Source organism: Zalophus californianus, chromosome 1, assembly GCF_009762305.2.
Source record: "Zalophus californianus isolate mZalCal1 chromosome 1, mZalCal1.pri.v2, whole genome shotgun sequence".
Lineage (NCBI taxonomy): Eukaryota > Metazoa > Chordata > Mammalia > Carnivora > Otariidae > Zalophus > Zalophus californianus.
The window spans coordinates 56,889,453-56,908,917 of NC_045595.1; the positions used below are offsets into that span (position 1 = coordinate 56,889,453).

Below are 19,465 nucleotides of genomic sequence, written 5' to 3' on the forward strand. Positions count from 1 at the left end.
AACTTGTCCAAGGTCACACGGGTATATCCCTGGCAGAGTGAGGACCCAATCCAAGTTCCTTCCTGCCCCTTAGGCACTGACTGCTTCTCAGATCCCACATTGGTCTGGGGCAGAGAAGTCTTAACAGGGCTCCTGGCAACAGAAGGGCAGTGGGCAGTGTGTAGGCCCACCCACCCACTCTGGGCCTCGAGACTAGTCGGGGAAGCCAGCTGGGCAGGTGGAACCGCCTGTGGAGACATGGCCACCTGGGCCAGCCCTGGGCTCAAAGGTGAGAGAACCAGTCTTGGGCACCATTGTCTCTTTGCAGAAATCTGTTTAATGGTTTAGGAATGTGTACACTCTGGCTCTGCTGTTTCCATAAAGGCAACTTTTCCATGTTTCAAAAAATAGATTTGCTATAAAGATTTATGTATCATAAATAGGTAATGTGAAAAATCCCCAAATGCAAATGGCATCACTGGACTTGGCTGAGGCCCTCCCCACAGCCAAACGGTCCAGGCCAGCAGGGTGCAGCGGGTCCCTGAGGCCCCACCCCTGGCAGCCCTCCTAGGAAAGAGTAACTGAATTCAATATGAATTAGGAGCTTCCTCTAGCTCCATGCCTGCTGCAGCCTGATGTCCTTGAACCCCACTTCCAGGACAGGAACCCACCTCTCCGGCTTGGGAATCACAATCCGTGTCCCTTGCCTGCCCCGCTGCTAAAACACCAGCCTTCTGGTTCTTTAGCCCGTGTCATACCGGCCCCACTCAGGCCACAGACAGTGCTCTCCCCGGGCCTGCTTGCTGCCAGGACACTTCCTGGCCCTGTCCCCCGCCTCCTCTCCCACACCCTGGCCCCTGACCCCACCTGTTCCTGCTCTTGGGTAATTTATAAACAGAGGAAGAGATTAAGCTCTCTGGCCCCAGAAGCCCTGGGCCTGCTGCGGGAGAAAACAGAGGTGGGTCGTGTTCTGTCTCAGCACTTCCCCATTTTCTCTTAACCCGAGTCTGGGTCCCCAAGTGACAGAAGACAGAGACTCAGGAGACAGTGAGGGCCCCGCCCGACCCGGCCCTACAGACAGGCAGCCCAGCTGGCATGCTGTCAACCCCACACCAGCGTCAGGCCCTGAGCACTAGCATTTGTATTTGGGGCCGAAGCTGGGAAATGGGTCTGTTTGAGCCTTGTAGGAAATGGCTCCCGCTGAGGAAGAGGGGGACAAAGAACTCATTCTTGCCAGGGGGTACTAGGAGCAAGGGGCTAGCTTGGGATGGGGCCAGTTCTCAGGGGTGTCCAGGTGGGTCATCTGTGGGACTCTAAACGACAGGAATAAAGGCTGGGTGAGTGCGGGGGAGGGTGGGAAGGGGGCAGCCTGGACAGAGGGTGCTCCTGGGGGACAAGGTGCTGGGGAGAAGCCAGGGCAGAGCTGTGGAGGCCTTGGACATCCAGACTGAGCGTGGACCGTACCCCGAGGACCCCAGGCACCCTGGAAGGTGAGGGGGCAGCATCAGTGTGACCTTTTGCCACTGCCACGCTGACTGCAGCGGGAGGGGGCCTCGGTCTGCACAGGCTAGAAGCCCAGGGGCTAAGGAGGCCCAGGAGGCGTCCAGGGGAGGCTGGGGCCTGTCCAGAGCAGAGGGGTGGAGGGGCAGCGTGGAGGTGGGATCCCAGCACTGTGGTAGGGTGGAAAGAGAGAGTGAGGAGCCTAAGACAACCCCTGGATTTCTAAGCTAAAATCCCTGGCTGCCGTGGTGCCTGGAGGATGGGGTGGCAGGAGACCACTCAGCCCAGTGTTCTGGACACCTTGGAACTGAGAAAGACAGGAAAGGGAAGTGTTTTCGTGGTTGCTGGGCGAGCCAAAGGCTGCCAGTGGGCAGAAACCTCCCTGGTTCTGGCTGGGCTGGCTGCTCCCTTCTCTTCTCTGCCAAGCCTCTGCAAGGTTTCAGGCCTCCAACCCCGGGGTCTGGAGGAGGAGGGGGATGGTTCGGAGTCCAAACCCCTGTCACCAGCCAGCTGCCTGTTGCTGTGCCTGCCCTGGATCCTCATGGCAGCCCAGGGCGTCCCTGTGAAGGAGATGGAGTGGAATGGCCTCCCGCATTCCCTAGCCATCCCAGCCCTAAGGCAGAGAAGGACAACAGGTAACAATGGGTAGGGCTCAGTGGGAACTGAGGCTGCAAGTCAATCACGGGGGGCGGGGGGGGCGGTTAGGCCCAGGCCTGTGCTCCAAGACCCCCTGCATCCCCGCCATCGCCCCCCAAAGCAGCAGATCTCTGCAAGGTCAGGCTTCATGAGGTTTCTCTTCCAGCTTGGGCCCAGGTTGAATGCCCAGCTCTGCCCAAACATCAGCCCCCAGCAGAGGTCATGGGGCTGGAGGACCTTTGCCCTTGGCCCGAATGTGCCTCAGTCATAGGCACGTTCTACTTTGCAGGTAGAGCCCAGGCACTGCAGTGGAGGGGCCCGGCAGACACCAGTTCTCCCTGCCAGCAGCTGGGCCCCAGGCCCCACTCACCCCATCCCACCGGCAAGGCCAGTGAGGAAGGAAGCCAAGTGGCCTTCTTGCTCCCAGGTCCCACCCCACCCGGCCACCAGTGGGCTGCTTCCCCTCAGTGCAGGCCCCTGCTCAGTAGCTCCTGGTCCAACCAGGTCAACATCCTTCCTCTCCAGAACCAGGCTCAGCTGTCCCAGGGCTGACTCCCTGCCCAAAACGGAGTCCCCAGCCCTGCCTGTCTCGGTCTCAGCCAGGGAAGCCCTCCGTGTCCGACCCTGCTTCACCAGACGCCAGAGATTCTAGAGCAGCTGGATAAAGTCCAGACCCACAGACCCCTGCTGTGGGTCTGGCTGCTGCAGAAGGTCTGGCTTCTGGCTCTGCAGACGGGCCTGCCTGGGCGAGGGTGTGACGCAGGCCAAAGGGTGGGAAGTGCAAGGCAAGGGAAGTCAGCTGGAGGCCTGTGGCCCACCGCTGGGGCCAGGGCTGGGCCAGGGGCGCTCTCTGGGCTCCACCTTCATGGTGTGGCCTTGCCCATGGCTCTGACAGCAGTGTATTTCCTGGGGCCCCACACGGAGGGGGGCCTAAGGAGCTAGACTGGGCTGACACGGAAGGCCTGGGTGGTACAGGAAGATCACCGGCCTCCCCCAGCTCCATCCCTGTGATCCCCTGAACTACCCCCAGAGGACGGTGTGCTTCCAAGAGCCCCGGTGATGCCAGCCCCCACCTGCCTTCTAACCTCAGCACGCAGCACATGCCGAGGCCGTTAAGGGCAGGTGGGCCCAGGAGGATGAAACGGCCAGACCCAGGACTGCTGGGGCCTTGCCTTCTTCTTTCGGGAAACCATAAGCTAGACTGGAAGCAGTGGGGGAGCTGCTGCTCTGAAGGTGGCAGGAGGGGCTTCTGCACAGGTCAGACCAGGTGTCCTGAGGGTCCCTTTCAGGACCTTACCCTCAGGGACACCAGCTTTTACTTTTCCCTTAAATGTCCACATTCCTATCTCATTCCCCCAAGCCCCCCAAATTCTGAGAGTAGATGCTGAAGAATCAGCTGGTTTTGCAACCTGAGTGGCAAAACTTTGGGCCCCAGGCCAGCAGACAGTCCCTGCTTGGCTGTGGGCCATGACCCCATACCTGTGCTGATGAAAACAAGAAGCTACACGGGAAACCAGAAAACTTGAGAGGTCTTGCTAAGGCAGCAAGCCAAGCCCCAAGCTATCTGCGAGCTTAGAGCTGGCAGTGAAGAAAAGAAGAAGGCTCCTCGCCAGGAAGGAGTTAGGGCTTCCCCGGGGCTGTGCTCAGGAACCGAGTCTGTCGGGCTAGTTGCTCTCACTCTCTGGGGCTATGCACAGAGGCCCTGGAATGACCCGGAAGAACCCAAGGCACCAGCCACATCCCTGGAGAGCAGCAACCTGCCGCCACAGCCACAGCAAGACGCAAGGTGTGAAATGGTCAGAACCAGTACTTGCGGCGCAGGGGAGGCACATCCCGGCCCCTCTCCCGCTGTGGTCCACCCGGGCAGGCCCGGGCCAGTCCTGGACCGTGAACGACGCAGAGGGGACAGCCACCGGCTGGCAGGATGGGCCCCACACTCTACACCCTGTATGACACCAGGTCTCCCTCAGAAGGTACCCCGCTTCTTCCTTCCTCGAAGGCAGCTTTCCCATCAAGTACCCAGGCCACGGAATGGATAATTCCAGGACTTTATCCAGCTGCTCTAGAATCGCTGGCGCCATGGATGGCCAGCTCTGGAGGGGTGGGCCCGAAAGGCCAGAGAGAGAGAGAGAGAGGAGGTGGGGCGGCCCCTGCCTGCCTGCCCTGCACCCCGGTCAGCAGCCACAACCCCAGCTCTCTCCGATGTCCTTGCTATCCAGCTGGATGTGGTCAGTGCCCTTCTCACTGAGCAGAGGGCCGCCGTGCCTGACCACCAGCTCCGTGGCCACCCTCACGAAGGCCTCCTCCACGTTGCTCGAGTCCTTGGCAGACGTCTCGATGGCGCACAGGATATCGTAGCGCTCCGCCAGGCTCTGTGCCTCGGCCAGGGGGACCTCGCGGAGCTCGCCCAGGTCCGACTTGTTCCCTGCAGGGAAAGGCCGGGTGCGGCTTGGTGAGGCCCGCAGGCGCCAGGCAAGCCCTGGCCTACCTGGCAGGGCCAAGCTGAGAGATGCCCTGCCCGCCACCAACGAACACCATTTGGCATGGCTAGCTCTCTTTTTAAGGAAAAAAAAATAAAAAGACCTTTTAAAATTTTAAAGTGCTTATTCTAACCTTTCGTCCCTGCTTTTTTTTTTTTTCCTCTTTATTCTCTATGCCAGAGGCTCGTTTATTTTATTGCTTCTTCCCAACAAGTGGGAGCAGTAGAGTTTGGCCAAGAGTACTTTAGAGCTGCAAGCAACTTCAGCTCCCTTTCACTTGCTGTGTGACCCTCGGTAAGTCACTTCACCCCTGAGTCTCGCTCCCCCATCTCTGATGCCACCTTCGGCATAGGGGGGCTGGATGGGCAGGAAAACAGCTGGCCCGCGGTGGCGTGAACAGGGAGAACTAGCGTGGCGAGGTCTGTTCTTTACTAACATCTTGTTATGCTTATTATTTATTCTCTCCTATTTTCCTCTGGAATTCTCTTATTCACTGTGAGATCATGGTTTTCGATTATTTTGCTCTTCTGCGCAGAAGAGCACAGACTACCAGCTGACCTGAGAGCACACTTCTGGCTTCTTCTACAAGGTGTCAGACGTTTCATTATGTTCCCAAAAAATCTGGTCAACGGCTCCTTGACCTAATTTCTAGAAGAATTCTTCTAAGTCTCTAAATGGTTGACTTTTGTAGTGTGACTATAATAGGGAGGACAGAAAAAAAGATAACCGTCTAGAAAGATCTAAACTGTCTTTGGTAGTCTTAAATGATGCAGTAACCAATTGCAACGTGGGGAGCTTATTTGGATCCTGCTTTCAACAAACTGAAAAAAAAAGTATGTGTGATATTTAGGAGCAATGATAAATCTGAACGCTGATCAGCTACTTGATTATATTAAGAATTTTCAGATGCGAAAATGGTCTTGTTAGGTACTTTTTAAGTGTCTGTATCTTTTATAGATTCATGCTGGAATATTTACAGATGAAATAGTTACGGTGCTGGGATTCGCCCCAAAGCAAGACAAGGGAGGGGAAGAGATGAGGCTAGAGAAACTGGCCAGGAGTGGCTCAGAGCTGAAGCTGGGGCATGAAGATCCAGGGTTCACTGCACTATTCTATTTTTTGTATTTGTATAAAATGCTCTATGGCAGAATGTTTTACTCTAAATGTCCTGGATAAAAGGGAAGTGTAAGGCCGGGTAAGGTGAACTCCACTCCTGCCTGGGGAGTCCAGCTTCGCTAAGCACTTCCCCATCCTGGGCCAGGCAGGCTGGGTAGAACCAAGCACCACCCTTTCCCCAGCTGGAGCTATGTCCAGGCCCCATCTGTACAATCTCGTCCTGGAAGAATCAGCCTGAGGGCTGGAATGAGGACTCCAGGGACCACACAAATGGTCCAAAGCGTCTTAGGCCCAGGTCTGGGAAGTTGATTTAGGAGGAAAAGGGAAAATGGAGGTAAGAGCAACAATGGTTCTCAAAGTGGGGTCTCTGGGCCACAAACATGGTGCCTCCTGGGAACCTGTGAGAAATGCACATTCACGGGCCCCACCCAGCCCTCCTGAATCAGACATGGTGCCTGGCATCTGTGCTTTCACAAACTTCAGAGTGATGGGGAAGCACACAGATGGTTGAGAAGCCCTGCTCTGCAGTGTGGTGTGACAGCAAGTCACCGAATGACAATCGGCAGGGCTCAAGTTTCCTATTTATATGCTCACAGGCTGTGTGGACTGGGATAAATTACTTTTCTGAGCCTGAGCTCCAGCCCCTGACAAACAAGGAGTAGCCAGGGTTATGGGAACTAAATCCAACGACACCAGTGAAGGTTTAACCAGTGTTACCACTGTGGGGATACACGGTAACTACAAAGCGAATGTTAAGCTCCCTTTCTTCCTCCCTCTAATTCCAATTTTGAATATAATGTGTAAGTGATTGGCGGGATCATATTTGGAAGATCACAGTTCAAGTTCTGGCTCCCTTCCTGCCTGGCCAAGTTCAGCCTCTCTCTGTGCTCCACTTGCCTTCTGTTTAAAAAGGAGAGAGACTAGGACAGACAGAGAGACAGACCGGGGCCCTAAGGAACCCTGCTGGGCCTGCCCCATCCCCCCCAGCTCACCGATCAGCAGCTGCACGATGTTAGAGCCTGCGTACTTCCTCACGTCCTCGATCCAGTGAGGCACTGACAGAAAGGAGCTCCTCTTCGTGATGTCGTACGCGAGGATGGCCCCGTTGGCACTGCGGTAGTAGCTCTGGGTGATGGTGCGGAATCGCTCCTGGCCAGCCGTGTCCCAGATCTGCAGCTAAAGAAACAGGGGGCCTCCCGTGAACCTGGTGGTGTGACCAAGCACAGGGGATAGGCAGGGCAATCCCACAGACCCACGGCCAAAGTGCTGGTTCCACTGCGCAGGCCACCAGCCTGCACCTTGGCAGGAATCACGCAAGAGGGGCTAGAAGGTGGACAGAGAGAGAAGTACTTCTGCACCCTTAGGAAAAAACTCAGTGACCCAACTTTGAGGGGGACAGGAGGATGCAGAGGGAAGGTGGGGAGCCCTCATCTCTGCTCGCTAGAGTCCCCAGGGAAAGGTGGCAAGGGGACATTCTGCACTGCAGCAGGACGTACACTTGACCCAGGGTCCTCCTTGTGCCCTCTCTCCCCTACACACTGGGCTCACTGCTGGGAACAGTGAACCAGAAGAGCTCCAGCAGCTCACAGTTCCAGGTGTGCTATGATGCTGGCTGTGTGTACATGTCCTGCGCCTTCCCCTCTCTGGGCCTGTAAATGCACCGCTATACCCAGCTGTGTGGAAGGTTCCTCCAGCATTCGGGTTCTCTACTCCTGCCTCAGTGATGCCTGGGAAGATGCTCACAACCTGGTGATGAGGGGGCCTGGGTTGTGGCAGTGAGGGCCCGGGGGAGGCAGTGGATAGGGTCCTCCCGTAGGGCCTTTACCACCAGCTGGCCCAGCTTGGCCAAAGGCAAGAAACCTGGGGTTTTTCCTTGACATGTCTTCACTTAGCAAACACCCATTGGTGCCCACTGCCAAGCCCTTCTGGACACTGGACATGGAAGAGAGATGCCCATGTGTAGCAGGAGCTCCCCTGGTTTCTGTAGAAGCAGCAGTCTGCCGTGACAGATGCCAGATAGGGCAGGGGGAGGAGCTGCACCCGGAGAAGACCTGGACCTTCACTGTGCCCAGGCTGGGTGGAGGTCACCAGCTCTGGGCCTGGGAGAGATGGGCTGTCGGGGGCCATCAGAGTGGGCAGATACCAGGGCTCTTAGGGGCTCAGGGTTTGTCTTCTCTGCTCCACAAATCACAGGTTCTTGGGGCTCTCTGAAGATGAACATGAGCCTTCAATCTCCATCAAGCTGTGGGTCCATCCATCCTCCTTCACTGGCACAAGCACACTGGGCGCCTCTTTTATCTACTTCACAAGGTGTGGGAGACCCCCTGGTCTGTTCAGGATAGGGAAAAACCCCAGAGGCCTCAGACAGTTCCTGAGGGCAGGGCTGTGGAGGTGACCACCTCTTCCCTAGGCCCCACCGACAGAAGTCTAAGAGTTAACAAACTCTGGGACATGCCAAATGGAACCCTCCAGTCCTGAGACCTCCTATTTACTCCTTAACCATAAAAGGCTCCAAGGAAACTGGGTGTCTGCTAGTTCATGCATGGGGTGAAGCAAAAGGCATGAACTCTGGCAATACACAAACCTGGAATCCAGATAACCAAGAAACTCATCTCCATACCCCAGAGGAGGGCACATAAGACAGAGGCCAAATGAACATAGAAAAAAAGTGACTTGAATGAAACAAAAACTATGCAGAGGCAAATTTTTGTTTACCAAAAACAAACATCAGTATTTTCAGAGATAGGAAAAGATCTGTAAAACAATAACAGAATACTATTTCTTAAAAAAAAAAAAAAAAGTTGAGGGAGTATTCAAGAAAAGAAAATAGAGGGGCGCAACTCTTGATCTTAGGGTTGTGGGTTCAAGTCCCATACTGGGTGTAGAGATTACTTAAAAATAAAATCTTAAAAAAAAAAAAAAAGAGCTTTTTGAGGAATTCTTAATCTCAGGAAAGAAACTGAGTGTTACTGGAGTGGTTGGGGGTGGGAGGGATGGGGTGGCTGGGTGATAGTCATTGGGGAGGGTATGTGCTACGGTGAGCGCTGTGAATTGTGCAAGACTGTTGAATCACAGTTCTGTACTTCTGAAACAAATAACACAACATATTTTAAGAAAAAAGAAAAAGAAGAAGATAACAGGAGAGGAAGAAAAGGGGAGTATGTCAGAGGGGGAGACGAACCATGAGAGATGATGGACTCTGAAAAACAAACTGAGGGTTCTAGAGGGGAGGGGGTAGGGGGATAGGTTAGCCTGGTGATGGGTATTGAGGAGGGCACGTTCTGCATGGAGCACTGGGTGTTATGAACAAACAATGAATCATGGAACACTGCACCAAAAACTAATGATGTAATATATGGTGATTAACAAAACAATAAAAAAAATTTTAAAAAAAGAGCTTTTGATAATTAAAAATATAACATCAATGAAAAATGCAACCTAAGGGTTGAAGAAATCCCTCCAAAATAAAGAAATACAAAGAGATGGAATAGAGAGGGGAAAAAAAATTGTAGAGCCAGCCTAGGAGGTCCAATATGGGGATAGCAAGCATTTCAGAAGAAAAATAACAGTAAAATCAAGGGGTGGAAATCAAAGAAAAACTTCAAGAACACTCCCTCTGCGTTGAAAGAGCCCACTAAGTAGCCACACAATGGAGCAAAACAGATCCCCACAAAACACACCACATGGGAATTCCACAACAATGGGGAAGAAAAAAGGTCCTAAAAGCTTCCAGGGAGGAAAAGAAAAAGAAAAAACAGGTTTTAACATTATAGTTTTACAAAATCCACATGGCATTAGATAGTCAATGAAAAAAATGCCTAACATAATAGGATAGAAAATTATTTCCAACTTAGAATTTTCTACCCAATTAACCATCAGTCAAGTGTGATGGTTTAATAAACATTTTCAGATATACAGGCCTCAAAAAATTTATCTTCCTGTCACCCTTTCTCAGGAAGCTACTGGCGGTTCCTCTAACTAAAGCAATCAACCAAAAATAAGATGTGGGATCCCGAAAACAGAGAAGTCCACTCAAAAGAGAGGCAAAGGGAACCTCAAGATGGTGGTCGAGGGAGATCCCAAGGCAACAGCTGAGCAGCGAGCCTGGACATCAACCCATCTGCAGCAGGTCACGGGGCTCCAGGAGCAGCTTCCAGCTCTGATAGAGTAATTCTGGCAGATGAGCCCTCCCTCCACAAACAAGGCTGAGAAAAATAAGGGAGGTTGCTGTTTTCAAGATGTAAACAACAAGCAGCACAAGAAATAATCCTGAAAGACGCAAAACTTGTAAGATGCGCCTCCTGATCACCACAACTCTCTCTACCCGGGGATGGCTTCCTGACTGCCAGACTAGAATCCAAGCAAAGCACGGTGGTCCCACACGGCCGGGAGGCACATATCAGAGTCTGGAGCAGCTGATGGGACTGGAATGAGGAGCGATGCAGGGGTGGGAAAGCCTAACGTCTGGGTATGCTGTGGGAGTCTTTGGAGACTCCTTCCCTGGGGGCTCCATGCATAGGGTGGGACTACCAGAATTTTACCAGACAGTGACTCCTACAGGGTTGAGAAAAGACCAGAGATAGAGGCTGAGCAGTGCTAGGGGGATGCTCCATGCATAGGGTGGGACTAGACAAAGGCCTCCAAAAACCTGCCCTAACAAAGCCTAAAACCAAGCTGCAACACGAGTCTCAGGTTTGGTGGCTGACTTCTGTCAAGTCAGAGAGGATAGAGAAACATCCTTGGACTTCCACCTATCTGCCCTAACAAAACATAAAAGCAAGCCTACACAGGTTCAAGGTGATCGGCCAGCAAACTGAATTGACTATTAGGACATGAATCAATGGGGGTGCCTGGGTGGCTCAGTCCGTTAAGCATCTGCCTTCGGCTCAGGTCATGATCTCCAGGTCCTGGGATGGAGCCCCGCATCAGGCTTCCTGCTCAGTAGGAAGTCTGCTTCTTTCTCTCTCACCCTCTGCCTCTCCCCACTGTTTGTTCTCTCTCTCTCTCTCAAATAAATAAATAAAATCTTAAAAAAAAAAGGACATGAATGAATGCTCTTCAAAAGAAGAGAACAGAATCCAGAGTCTCAATAAGGTATCAACCACTATTTCCAGTATACAATCAAAAATTCCTAAACATGCAGAAAACCAAAAAAACAAAAAACCCTAAGAAAATTTGATCCACAAAGAAAAAAAGCCAATAGAAAATGATGCCAAAATGATCCAAATACTGGATTTTAGTAGGCAAAAATATTAAAGCAGTTATTTTAAGTATGATCAGAGAATTAAAGGAAAATATGATCACAATGAGTAGGCAAATAAGGAATTTCAGCACAGAAATGGAAATTATTTTTTTAAAACACACAAAAAAAGTCAAAACTCTAGAACTTAAAAGTACAAGTGACGTTCTATGAGCTGAGCTGCAAAACGGAGATGGCACACACACACACAAATCTGAACCTGAAGAAAAATCAGTAGAAAGTATTCCCTCTGAAGAACAAAGAGAAAAAAAAAATATTGAAAAGCAAGAGAGGTACAGTTACATGCAGGACAACATCATACAGTTCCATATTGACATAATTACAGTCCCAGAAGGAGAAAATGGTGAGAATGTGGCAGAACTAATGACCAAAAATTGCAAATTTAATGAAAATATCAATTTAATGATCCAAATAACTCAGCAAAACCCAAGCAGAAGAAATACAAAATATACCATGGGAGACTATAGCCAAACTGATGAAAACAACGGTAAAAGAGAAAAATTTTAAAGGAGTCAGAGAAAAAGACATATACAGGGTAACAGTAACAAATGACAAGTGACTTCTCACCAGAAATAATGGATGTCAAAAGACAATGCTGAAAAGAAAAGAAAAGAAGAGAAAAGAAAAGAAAAGGAAAGAAAAAAAAAGTACTGAAAGAAAAACCTTTCAACACCAAAGTCCCTAACCAGGAAAAAATCTCTCTCAAAAATGAGAGTGAAATAAAGATAATTTCAGACAAATGAAAGTAGAATCTCCCTGGAAGACCTGCACAACAAGAAATGCTAAAAGATGTTCTCCAGGCTGAAGAGGAATGATACTAAATGGAAACGCTGATGTACACAAGGAATGAGAAGCACCAGAAATGGTAAATAGGTAGGTATATCTAAAATATGATTTTTGTTTCTTGTTAATTGCCATATAAGACAACTGACTGGAGGGCGCCTGGGTGGCTCAGTTGGTTAAGTGACTGCCTTCGGGTCAGGTCATGATCCTGGAGTCCTGGGATTGAGTCCTACATCAGGCTCCCGGCTCAGCAGGGAGCCTGCTTCTCCCTCTGACCCTTTCCCTTCTCATGCTGTTTTTCTCTCTCTCTCTCTCTCAAATAAATAAAATCTTTAAAAAAAAAAAAAAGACAACTGACTGGAAAACTATAAATAATGATTGTAAGGTGGGATTTATAATGTATTAGAAATAAAAAGTATGACAATAATAGCGCACCAAAAAAGGAGGGCAGTTAAATAAAATTATACTGTTGTAAGGTGACTACACTTATGAGGTTTCAGATGTAAAGTGAGAAATGAGAAGTGTTAAGTGTCAGTTGTAACACATGAAGTGATACAAAACTAACTCTAAAGAGACTTTATAAGTTAAGGATGCATAGTTAGCCCTTCACCTGGTAAGAGAAATAAGCAGGTCAATAGAGGAAATAAAGTGGTATTCTTAAAAAAATTTTTCAATGAAACCAAAAGAAAGTAGGAAAGGAACAAAGGAATAAAAAACGGAAGAGGCAAATAGAAAACAAGGAGCAAATGGTAGATTTAAACTCAAACAGATCAATAATTACATTAAATATAAATGGACCAAACATTCCAAGTAAAAGCCATAGCTTGTCAGACTGGAAAAAAGGCAAGACTATATGCTATCTACCTGAGATGCACCTTAAATATAAAGACACAAATAGGTAGCCCATAAAAAAAAAAAAAATGAAATACAGGGGCGCCTGGGTGGCTCAGTCGTTAAGTGTCTGCCTTCGGCTCAGGTCATGGTCCCAGGGTCCTGGGATCAAGCCCCGCATCGGGGCTCCCTGCTCCGCGGGAAGCCTGCTTCTCCCTCTCCCACTCCCCCTGCTTGTGTTCCCTCTCTCGCTGTGTCTCTCTCTGTCAAATAAATAAATAAAATTAAAAAAAAGATAAACCATTAATTTAAAAAAAAATGAAATACATAAAGTACATGTAAAGAGTAAGCATAAGAAAGTATGACAGTTATAGGAATATGAAAGTAGGCTTCTAAACAAAGAATTACAAGAGATAAAGAGACATTTCATAATGATAAGAGGCAATTATCAGAAAGACATAATGATACTAAATATGTATCCACTTAATTACAGAGTTTTAAATTTCATTTAGTTAAAACTGACATAACTAAAAGGAGAAACAAATCCACAATCGTAGTTGGAGATTTTACCACCTCTTTCTCAGTAATTGATACAATAAGTAGACAAAAAAAAAAAAAATCAGTGTGGATAAAGAATATCTAAACAACACTACTGATCAAATTGACATTTCTAAGAACACTACACCCAACATTGCAGAACAGCACTTTTTTTTTCAAGTGGACCCAGACTATTCACCAAGGTAAACCAGACATATGCTGGGCCTCAAATAAGTCTCAATAAATTTCAAAAGGCTGAATTCTTGTAGATTATTACTCTAACTACACACACACACACACACACACACACACACACACACACACACACACACAAACTAAAATAGAAATCAAGAAAGCTCTGAGAGAAATTTCTTCAAGAAGACAGAACTGAGAGGTGCCTGGGTGGCTCAGTCAGTTAAGCATCAGACTTCGGCTCAGGTCATGATCTCCTGATCCTGGGATCAGGCTGTGTCAGGCTCCCCACTCAGTGGAGAGCCTACTTCTCTTTCTTCCTCTCCCTCTGCCCCTCCCCGCCACTCATGGTCTCTCTCGTGCTCTCTCTCTCGCTCGCAAATAAATAAATAAAATAAAATAAAATAAGACAGGGCTTAGAGAAGGCCATATATTGAGAGGCAAGGTATACAATATGTTGGACAGATGGGGAGGAAAGCTCTAACAATTGGGATCTTCTCTAACTGGGGAGATGAATTAATGGTAAATACATAAGACACCTAAGCAAGACAAAAACGATTACTACTTCCAGGAAAAACTGTAGATTGGTGGAGCGTGTGAGTCTTGATCTCGGGGTTGTAGATTCAAGCCCCAGGCTGTGTGTAGAAATTACTTAAAAATAAAATCTTTTAAAAAAATAAATATACAGGGGCGCCTGGCTGGCTCTGTCAGAAGAATGTGCAACTCTCGATCTCGGGGTGGTGAGATCAAGCCCCATGCTCGGTATAGAGATTACTAAAAAATAAAAGAAATTCTCTTTTATTTATTTATTTATTTATTTATTTTTAAGATTTTATTTGTTTATTTGACAGAGAGAGACACAGCAAGAGAGGGAACACAAGCAGGGGGCAGTGGGAGAGGGAGAAGCAGGCTTCCCGCGGAGCAGGAAGCCCGATGCGGGGCTCGATCCCAGGACCCTGGGATCATGACCTGAGCCGAAGGCAGACGCTTAATGACTGAACCACCCAGGAGCCCCAAGAAATTCTCTTTAAAAAAAAAATAAATAATAAAGATGTGGAGAAAGTTAGCTAACTATGCAAATGTCTGGGAGACAAGCATTCCAGGAATAGAGAAGAGCAAGTGCAAGGGCCCTGAGGCAGAGACAAAGCAAGCAAGAATATTGGGGTGTTTGGAGCAGAGTACAAAGGGAAAGCGTAACAAGGAATGACAGAGAAGTATCAAGGGGCCCAGGTCACACAGTGCCTTCTAGATCACAGTAAGAACTCTGGACTTCATTCTGAGTCAAAGTGGGAAGCCACGGGAGTTTTGAGCCAATCAGGCTTAATTGTTAACAGGCTCTCCCTGGTTGCTGTACTGAGAAGAGATCAAAAGAGGTCAAAGACAGAAACAGGGAGACAAGTTAGGAGGCAATGGCCATAACCCAGGTAAAAGACAGTGGTTGGACCAGGGTGGTAACAGTGGAGGAAGGGAGAAGTGAGCAAATTCAGAATACATTCTGGGAAGAGGGCTGAAAGGAATGTAATCCTGATCTAATCACTATTGCCACACAACTCTACTGGGAGGATGCAAAGTGTGTACGTGTATGATGGGGGCTGGGGGAGCACTGAGAGTTAGTTAACCATCACCTTCCAAAGTCAGAAGTCAACAAACTATGCCTATAACTGGGGGGGAAGGGGGATGGGTTACGATATAAGCAAAAGAAACAGAAAAATCCCATCAGCTGAAAAAGAGCTGGAAGTGATTACCCCTGCAGGCTGGAGGTGAGGGTATCAGGAGACCTTTTTGTAACAAGCCTTGTTGAACCTAATGACTCTTTAAACCATACACATGTGTAACTCTGATAAAAATAAAAACTAAATTAAAAACCAACAAAATAGCTCCAGATTAAGGTATCTAGGTCAACCAATTGGTGAAATTTGGGCAGCAATGGAGGAGGTATTTCTGGAAAGTAGGTCCTTCCCATGACTAGTAATATTCTCATCCTACTCTCCCACATTAGAGGAAGGGAATGAAAAGAGCAGTGTCAGTGCTCTGGGGTCCAACAGGCCTGAGATTGTAAACCAGTTCCATCAATTTCCAGCATAGTGTCTCTGAGCTACAACTTAATTCAGTTTCCCATCTGTTTAAAAAAAAAAAAGGTACAGTAAGGGCCAAATGATAGATTCAGTGTGTACGGTGCCTAACACAGAGAAGGTGCTTGGATAAATGCATCCATTAAGGGGCGCCTGGGTGGCTCAGTCAGTTAAGCAGCTGCCTTCAGCTCAGGTCATGATCTCGGGGTCCTGGGATGGAGCCCTGCATCGGACTCCCTGCTTGGCAGGCAGCCTGCTTCTCTTTCTCTCTCTGCCTGCCTCTCCCCCTGCTTGTGCTCTCTATCAAATAAATAAATAAAGTCTTTAAAAAAAAAAGCATCCATTTAACAATATTTACTGCGCTAGTACAATTTTTGGCTAGTGTTTTAAATATAAGAAAGGAGCTTTAATGCGAGGTAGAAGATATAAAATGCCCAAAGAAAACTCTATCAGGCTGTGTGTATGGGTCATTGATTTCTTCGTCTACTATGTATTACGTTTCCGCCATGGGCCAGCCTTTGTTCAAGAGCTGGGGAGACTGCAGGGAATAAAACAAAAACAGAGCTCACATCCCAGCAAAAGAAGACAGACAAGAAGAATGCAAACGGGACCCTTGCAGAGAAGGATAATGAGCACTCTGCAGAAAATAAGGATAATGGGGAGAGACTCCCTGGGATAGGGGCCTCCTGGGGTGGTCCCAGAAGGTGACACTCAAGCTGAGGCCTGATGATGAGAAGCCAGGCATGGGGACAGTGTTCAGGCAGAGGGAACAGTGCCACAGTGTCCAGAAAGACAAAGCTCGCCGTGTTGGAGATACAGAAAGGGCAGTGTGGCCAGATGGCAGTGAAGAAGGCACATGGAAGGAGATGCGGTCAGTGGCAGCTGAAGCCAGAACATGCAGGATCTTACAGGCCGACGTCGAGTGCGGATTTTATTTTTATGGCAATGGGAAGCCACTGAAGACTGTCTGAAGCAAGGAAATTTGTATTAGACATCTCTTTTATCCCACCTCACATTTCTTATCTTAGCAGCACCCCCTGAACTTATCTTAGCAGCACCCCCTGAACTCCAGCCCACTGCAGCAGCAACCAGCCCACACAGTGTAACAGCCTAAAGAGCCTCGCTGCCTGCCTTGGATCCTCTCCGATTCCAGCCTGGGAGGCCTGTGGGAAACCACCAAGCATTCATGCATTCATGACCCAGAAGTGAGAGGGCCTTACCATGCTACGGATCAACCCTTGGCCAACAGGGAGCAAGGGATGCCCGGCCAGATCAAGCCCTACTTGCCCGTGGCAGGGACCAACTTGAGGATGCAGCCTTGTAGCATTTCCTTCCTCCTGTTTACTCTCTCCGGTCACCAAAACAAATGAGCTGCATGTAAGCCTGTGTCTCAGGCTCTTATTTTCCAGAGGGAGCCCAGGCTGAGACGAGTGGCACTTTGACTGATGTTTGCCAAGTATCACCTGGGTTGCTGAGTGGAGCGGGGGTCCTACTGTGGGATCGCAGGGAAGGTTTCATAGAGGAGGCTCAATCTCTTGGCCCAAATGCTCTCTGTGTTCCAAAACAGGTGGGAGAAGCCAAGCCAGGTGAGGGCCTACTTTCCCAGCAGCCAAGCAAAGCTCCTTTGTTGGAGCCCCACGCCTGCTGTAAGGCAGTGCCCCGAGGGGGTCTGGGTGAAAGTTTAATAAGTGTGATCAGCCACCTTAGCTACTCCAGAGACAGGCAGGTGAGGAGGCAGGCAAGCACACTGGGGCCATCCAGAGTCATCCATCGGAGAGGACAGCTGCAGGCTCTATTTCTCAGAAGCCAGAGCAGAATCCCCCGCATGGATGCTGTGGGGTCCTGAGGCAGGTCCCGTCAGAGCCTGCAGGCAGAGACCACCAGCCCAGTGCACAGAGCAGAAAGGCAGGCTCCCACAGGGCCATGACTGGCCAAGGCATCAGAGCGTGATGTTGGGCCCACGCCCATCTGTCTGTCTGTCTGTCTGTCTACTTCCCTGCTCCCTGTCCTCAGCAGGGCCCATGGGCGCTGAGTCCTTTGCTGCTCCCTCCCTTCCACACTGGTTGTCACCAAGCCTCACACCACAGCCACGGCAGCCAGCCTCAACCCTGCCCCGGGCTTCCGCCTGCACTGCAGTCCATTCTCCACACAGCAGCCGATGTGGAGCCCCTAAAACAGTGTTAAGTAGGATCTTGTCCCTCCTCGGCTCTCCACCCCGGAAAGGCCTCAAGGACCTGCAGCCTGGACTTTATCTGCCTTCGTGTAACTTCACTTCAGCTGTGTTTGCTCCTGGCCGGTCCCTGAGCACTCAAAGGTCTCTATACCAAGAACCCTGCCCTTGACATTCCCCTTCCTGAAGTGTTCTTCTCCCAGACCCGCACATGGACTGCCACCTTCCTTCACTCCAGGCCACTTTCAAGTATCAATTGCGCTCACGGGTCTTTCACGATCCCCCTTTCTTAAAAGAGCAGCCCATCCTGTCCCCTCACCCTGATTTACTTTTCTCCAAAGGCAGCACGCACACACATGCACTTTTTAAATGTTTCCTGTTCTCTTTCATAGGAGTTTCACGAGGGCAGAGCCTGGCTGGCTGGCTTTCCACATATGCCCAGAACCCAGCATACTGCCTGGCATGTCGAGGGTGCTTGATTAATACATGCTAGATGGATGAGTACCCTTCCTGCCCTTAGAGCCTGTGGGGTCCTGAGATCCCGTCGGATCTCCATCTAGCAGCTCAGGCTCCAGGCCCTGGCTTAGGAAAGCGAACCATTGGGTCTTCGCATCCTAATGAGACTGTGAGTATCCGACATCAGCCTGAAACTACCGAGAGCATCTACCAAGTTGAAAACACCACCCCACCCGTTGGAAGTCCTCTGCCCGAACACTCACTTGACAAATAGGCAGGGACTTTGTACTGTGGGTTATGCCCCAGCCCGCCCTCCCTAACTCTCCCACTTCCTGCCTGGCATGCTGCCTGCCTCCCCTACCTTCCCCAAGCCAGGCCTTCTTATCTTACATCGGACTTTGGGGAAATTTTTAGAGCTACTGACATCTGGAGTGAAGTTCAGAAGCATCTGTTGGGCACGGAGAGTAGGAGTGAGGCCCAGTTAGGATGGAGAAGGGCTCCCAGAGCATTTACACTCAGAAGAGGGGAGCTGCCCCCACTCCCACTCAGCAGAGGTCAGTCAGCTAAGTTTCAAATGGATGCGGGTGGGGGTGGCTCCCCTCTTCTGAGTGTGGGGGTGGGCATTTCCAGGCTGCAAGGGTTCTGGGTCACGTTCAGGTCCTTCTTCTGTCTTGGTGACAGGAGAGCTCGGGCCCATGGATCGCTGCCTCAATCTGGGAAGCACAGTCTCAGGGTAAGAGATGAAGCTTATTTTCTCTTCTAAGCTTCACAGTTAATGACTCCTTGTTTACACCGTCCCTCTGAGTCCCTACACCCGTGACGGCATATTCTTGTCTTTATCTTCTTTTCCTAGGATAGATTGCATTCATCTTCATCTTTTGGTGAACTCCTACCTAACCTTCAAGACCCTGTTCAAAAGTCACCTGGTCAGGAGCCTTCCCTGACACACAGGACCAAGCCCCAGCCCAGAGCAGAATTCATTTCTTGCCTTCCTGTTCCCTAGCATCTGTGTTCTTGCCTCTGTAACAGCACACACTGCAGAGTATGTTCAACATTTAATTCAAATGCCCCAAACTAAGGTGCATTTGGGGGCAGGCAAGGAACATGAAATGGAGCAAGACAACAGAAAAGATTATGCAGCCTAAAGGAAATCCAATTAAAAACAAAGCAGCACATCACCATTCTGTAGGCACCAAAAAACAGGTTTCTTAGTGGGAACTGGCCTAGGGCTGTCTGTGAGGGGCTCTTGGTTTGTAAGTCTCTCTCTTGCTATCGAGAATGGGCTCTTGAGGGGAGAGACCCCATCTTACTCCTTTGTGCCACCAGCAACAGGGCACAGAGCCAGGTACTCAACAATAAAGGAACCCTTCTGAAGGCAGGGCCTGGTAGTCAGGCCAGTGAGAGGGAACAAGAGGAGGACAAGAGATACGGGGGGGGGGGGTGCGCCTGGGTG

General features: G+C 49.7%; 1 protein-coding gene across 2 annotated transcripts in view; it reads right to left on the reverse strand.

Moving 5' to 3' along the window:
* Positions 1 to 4,147: 4,147 nt before the first annotated feature.
* Positions 4,148 to 19,465, reverse strand: part of RAB43 (RAB43, member RAS oncogene family) — a 32,871-nt gene continuing 17,553 nt past the window's right edge. The window contains exons 2-3 of one of the 2 annotated variants that reach the window (XM_027582216.2): positions 6,704 to 6,881; positions 4,148 to 4,540 (exon numbers count right to left, since the gene is read on the reverse strand). In XM_027582216.2, coding sequence (XP_027438017.1) covers positions 4,290 to 4,540; positions 6,704 to 6,881 — 429 coding nt within the window. In that variant the 3' untranslated portion in view covers positions 4,148 to 4,289. Of the gene's footprint in view, positions 4,541 to 6,703; positions 6,888 to 19,465 lie in introns of both variants that reach the window. The other variant, XM_027582215.1, reaches the window with a different exon arrangement.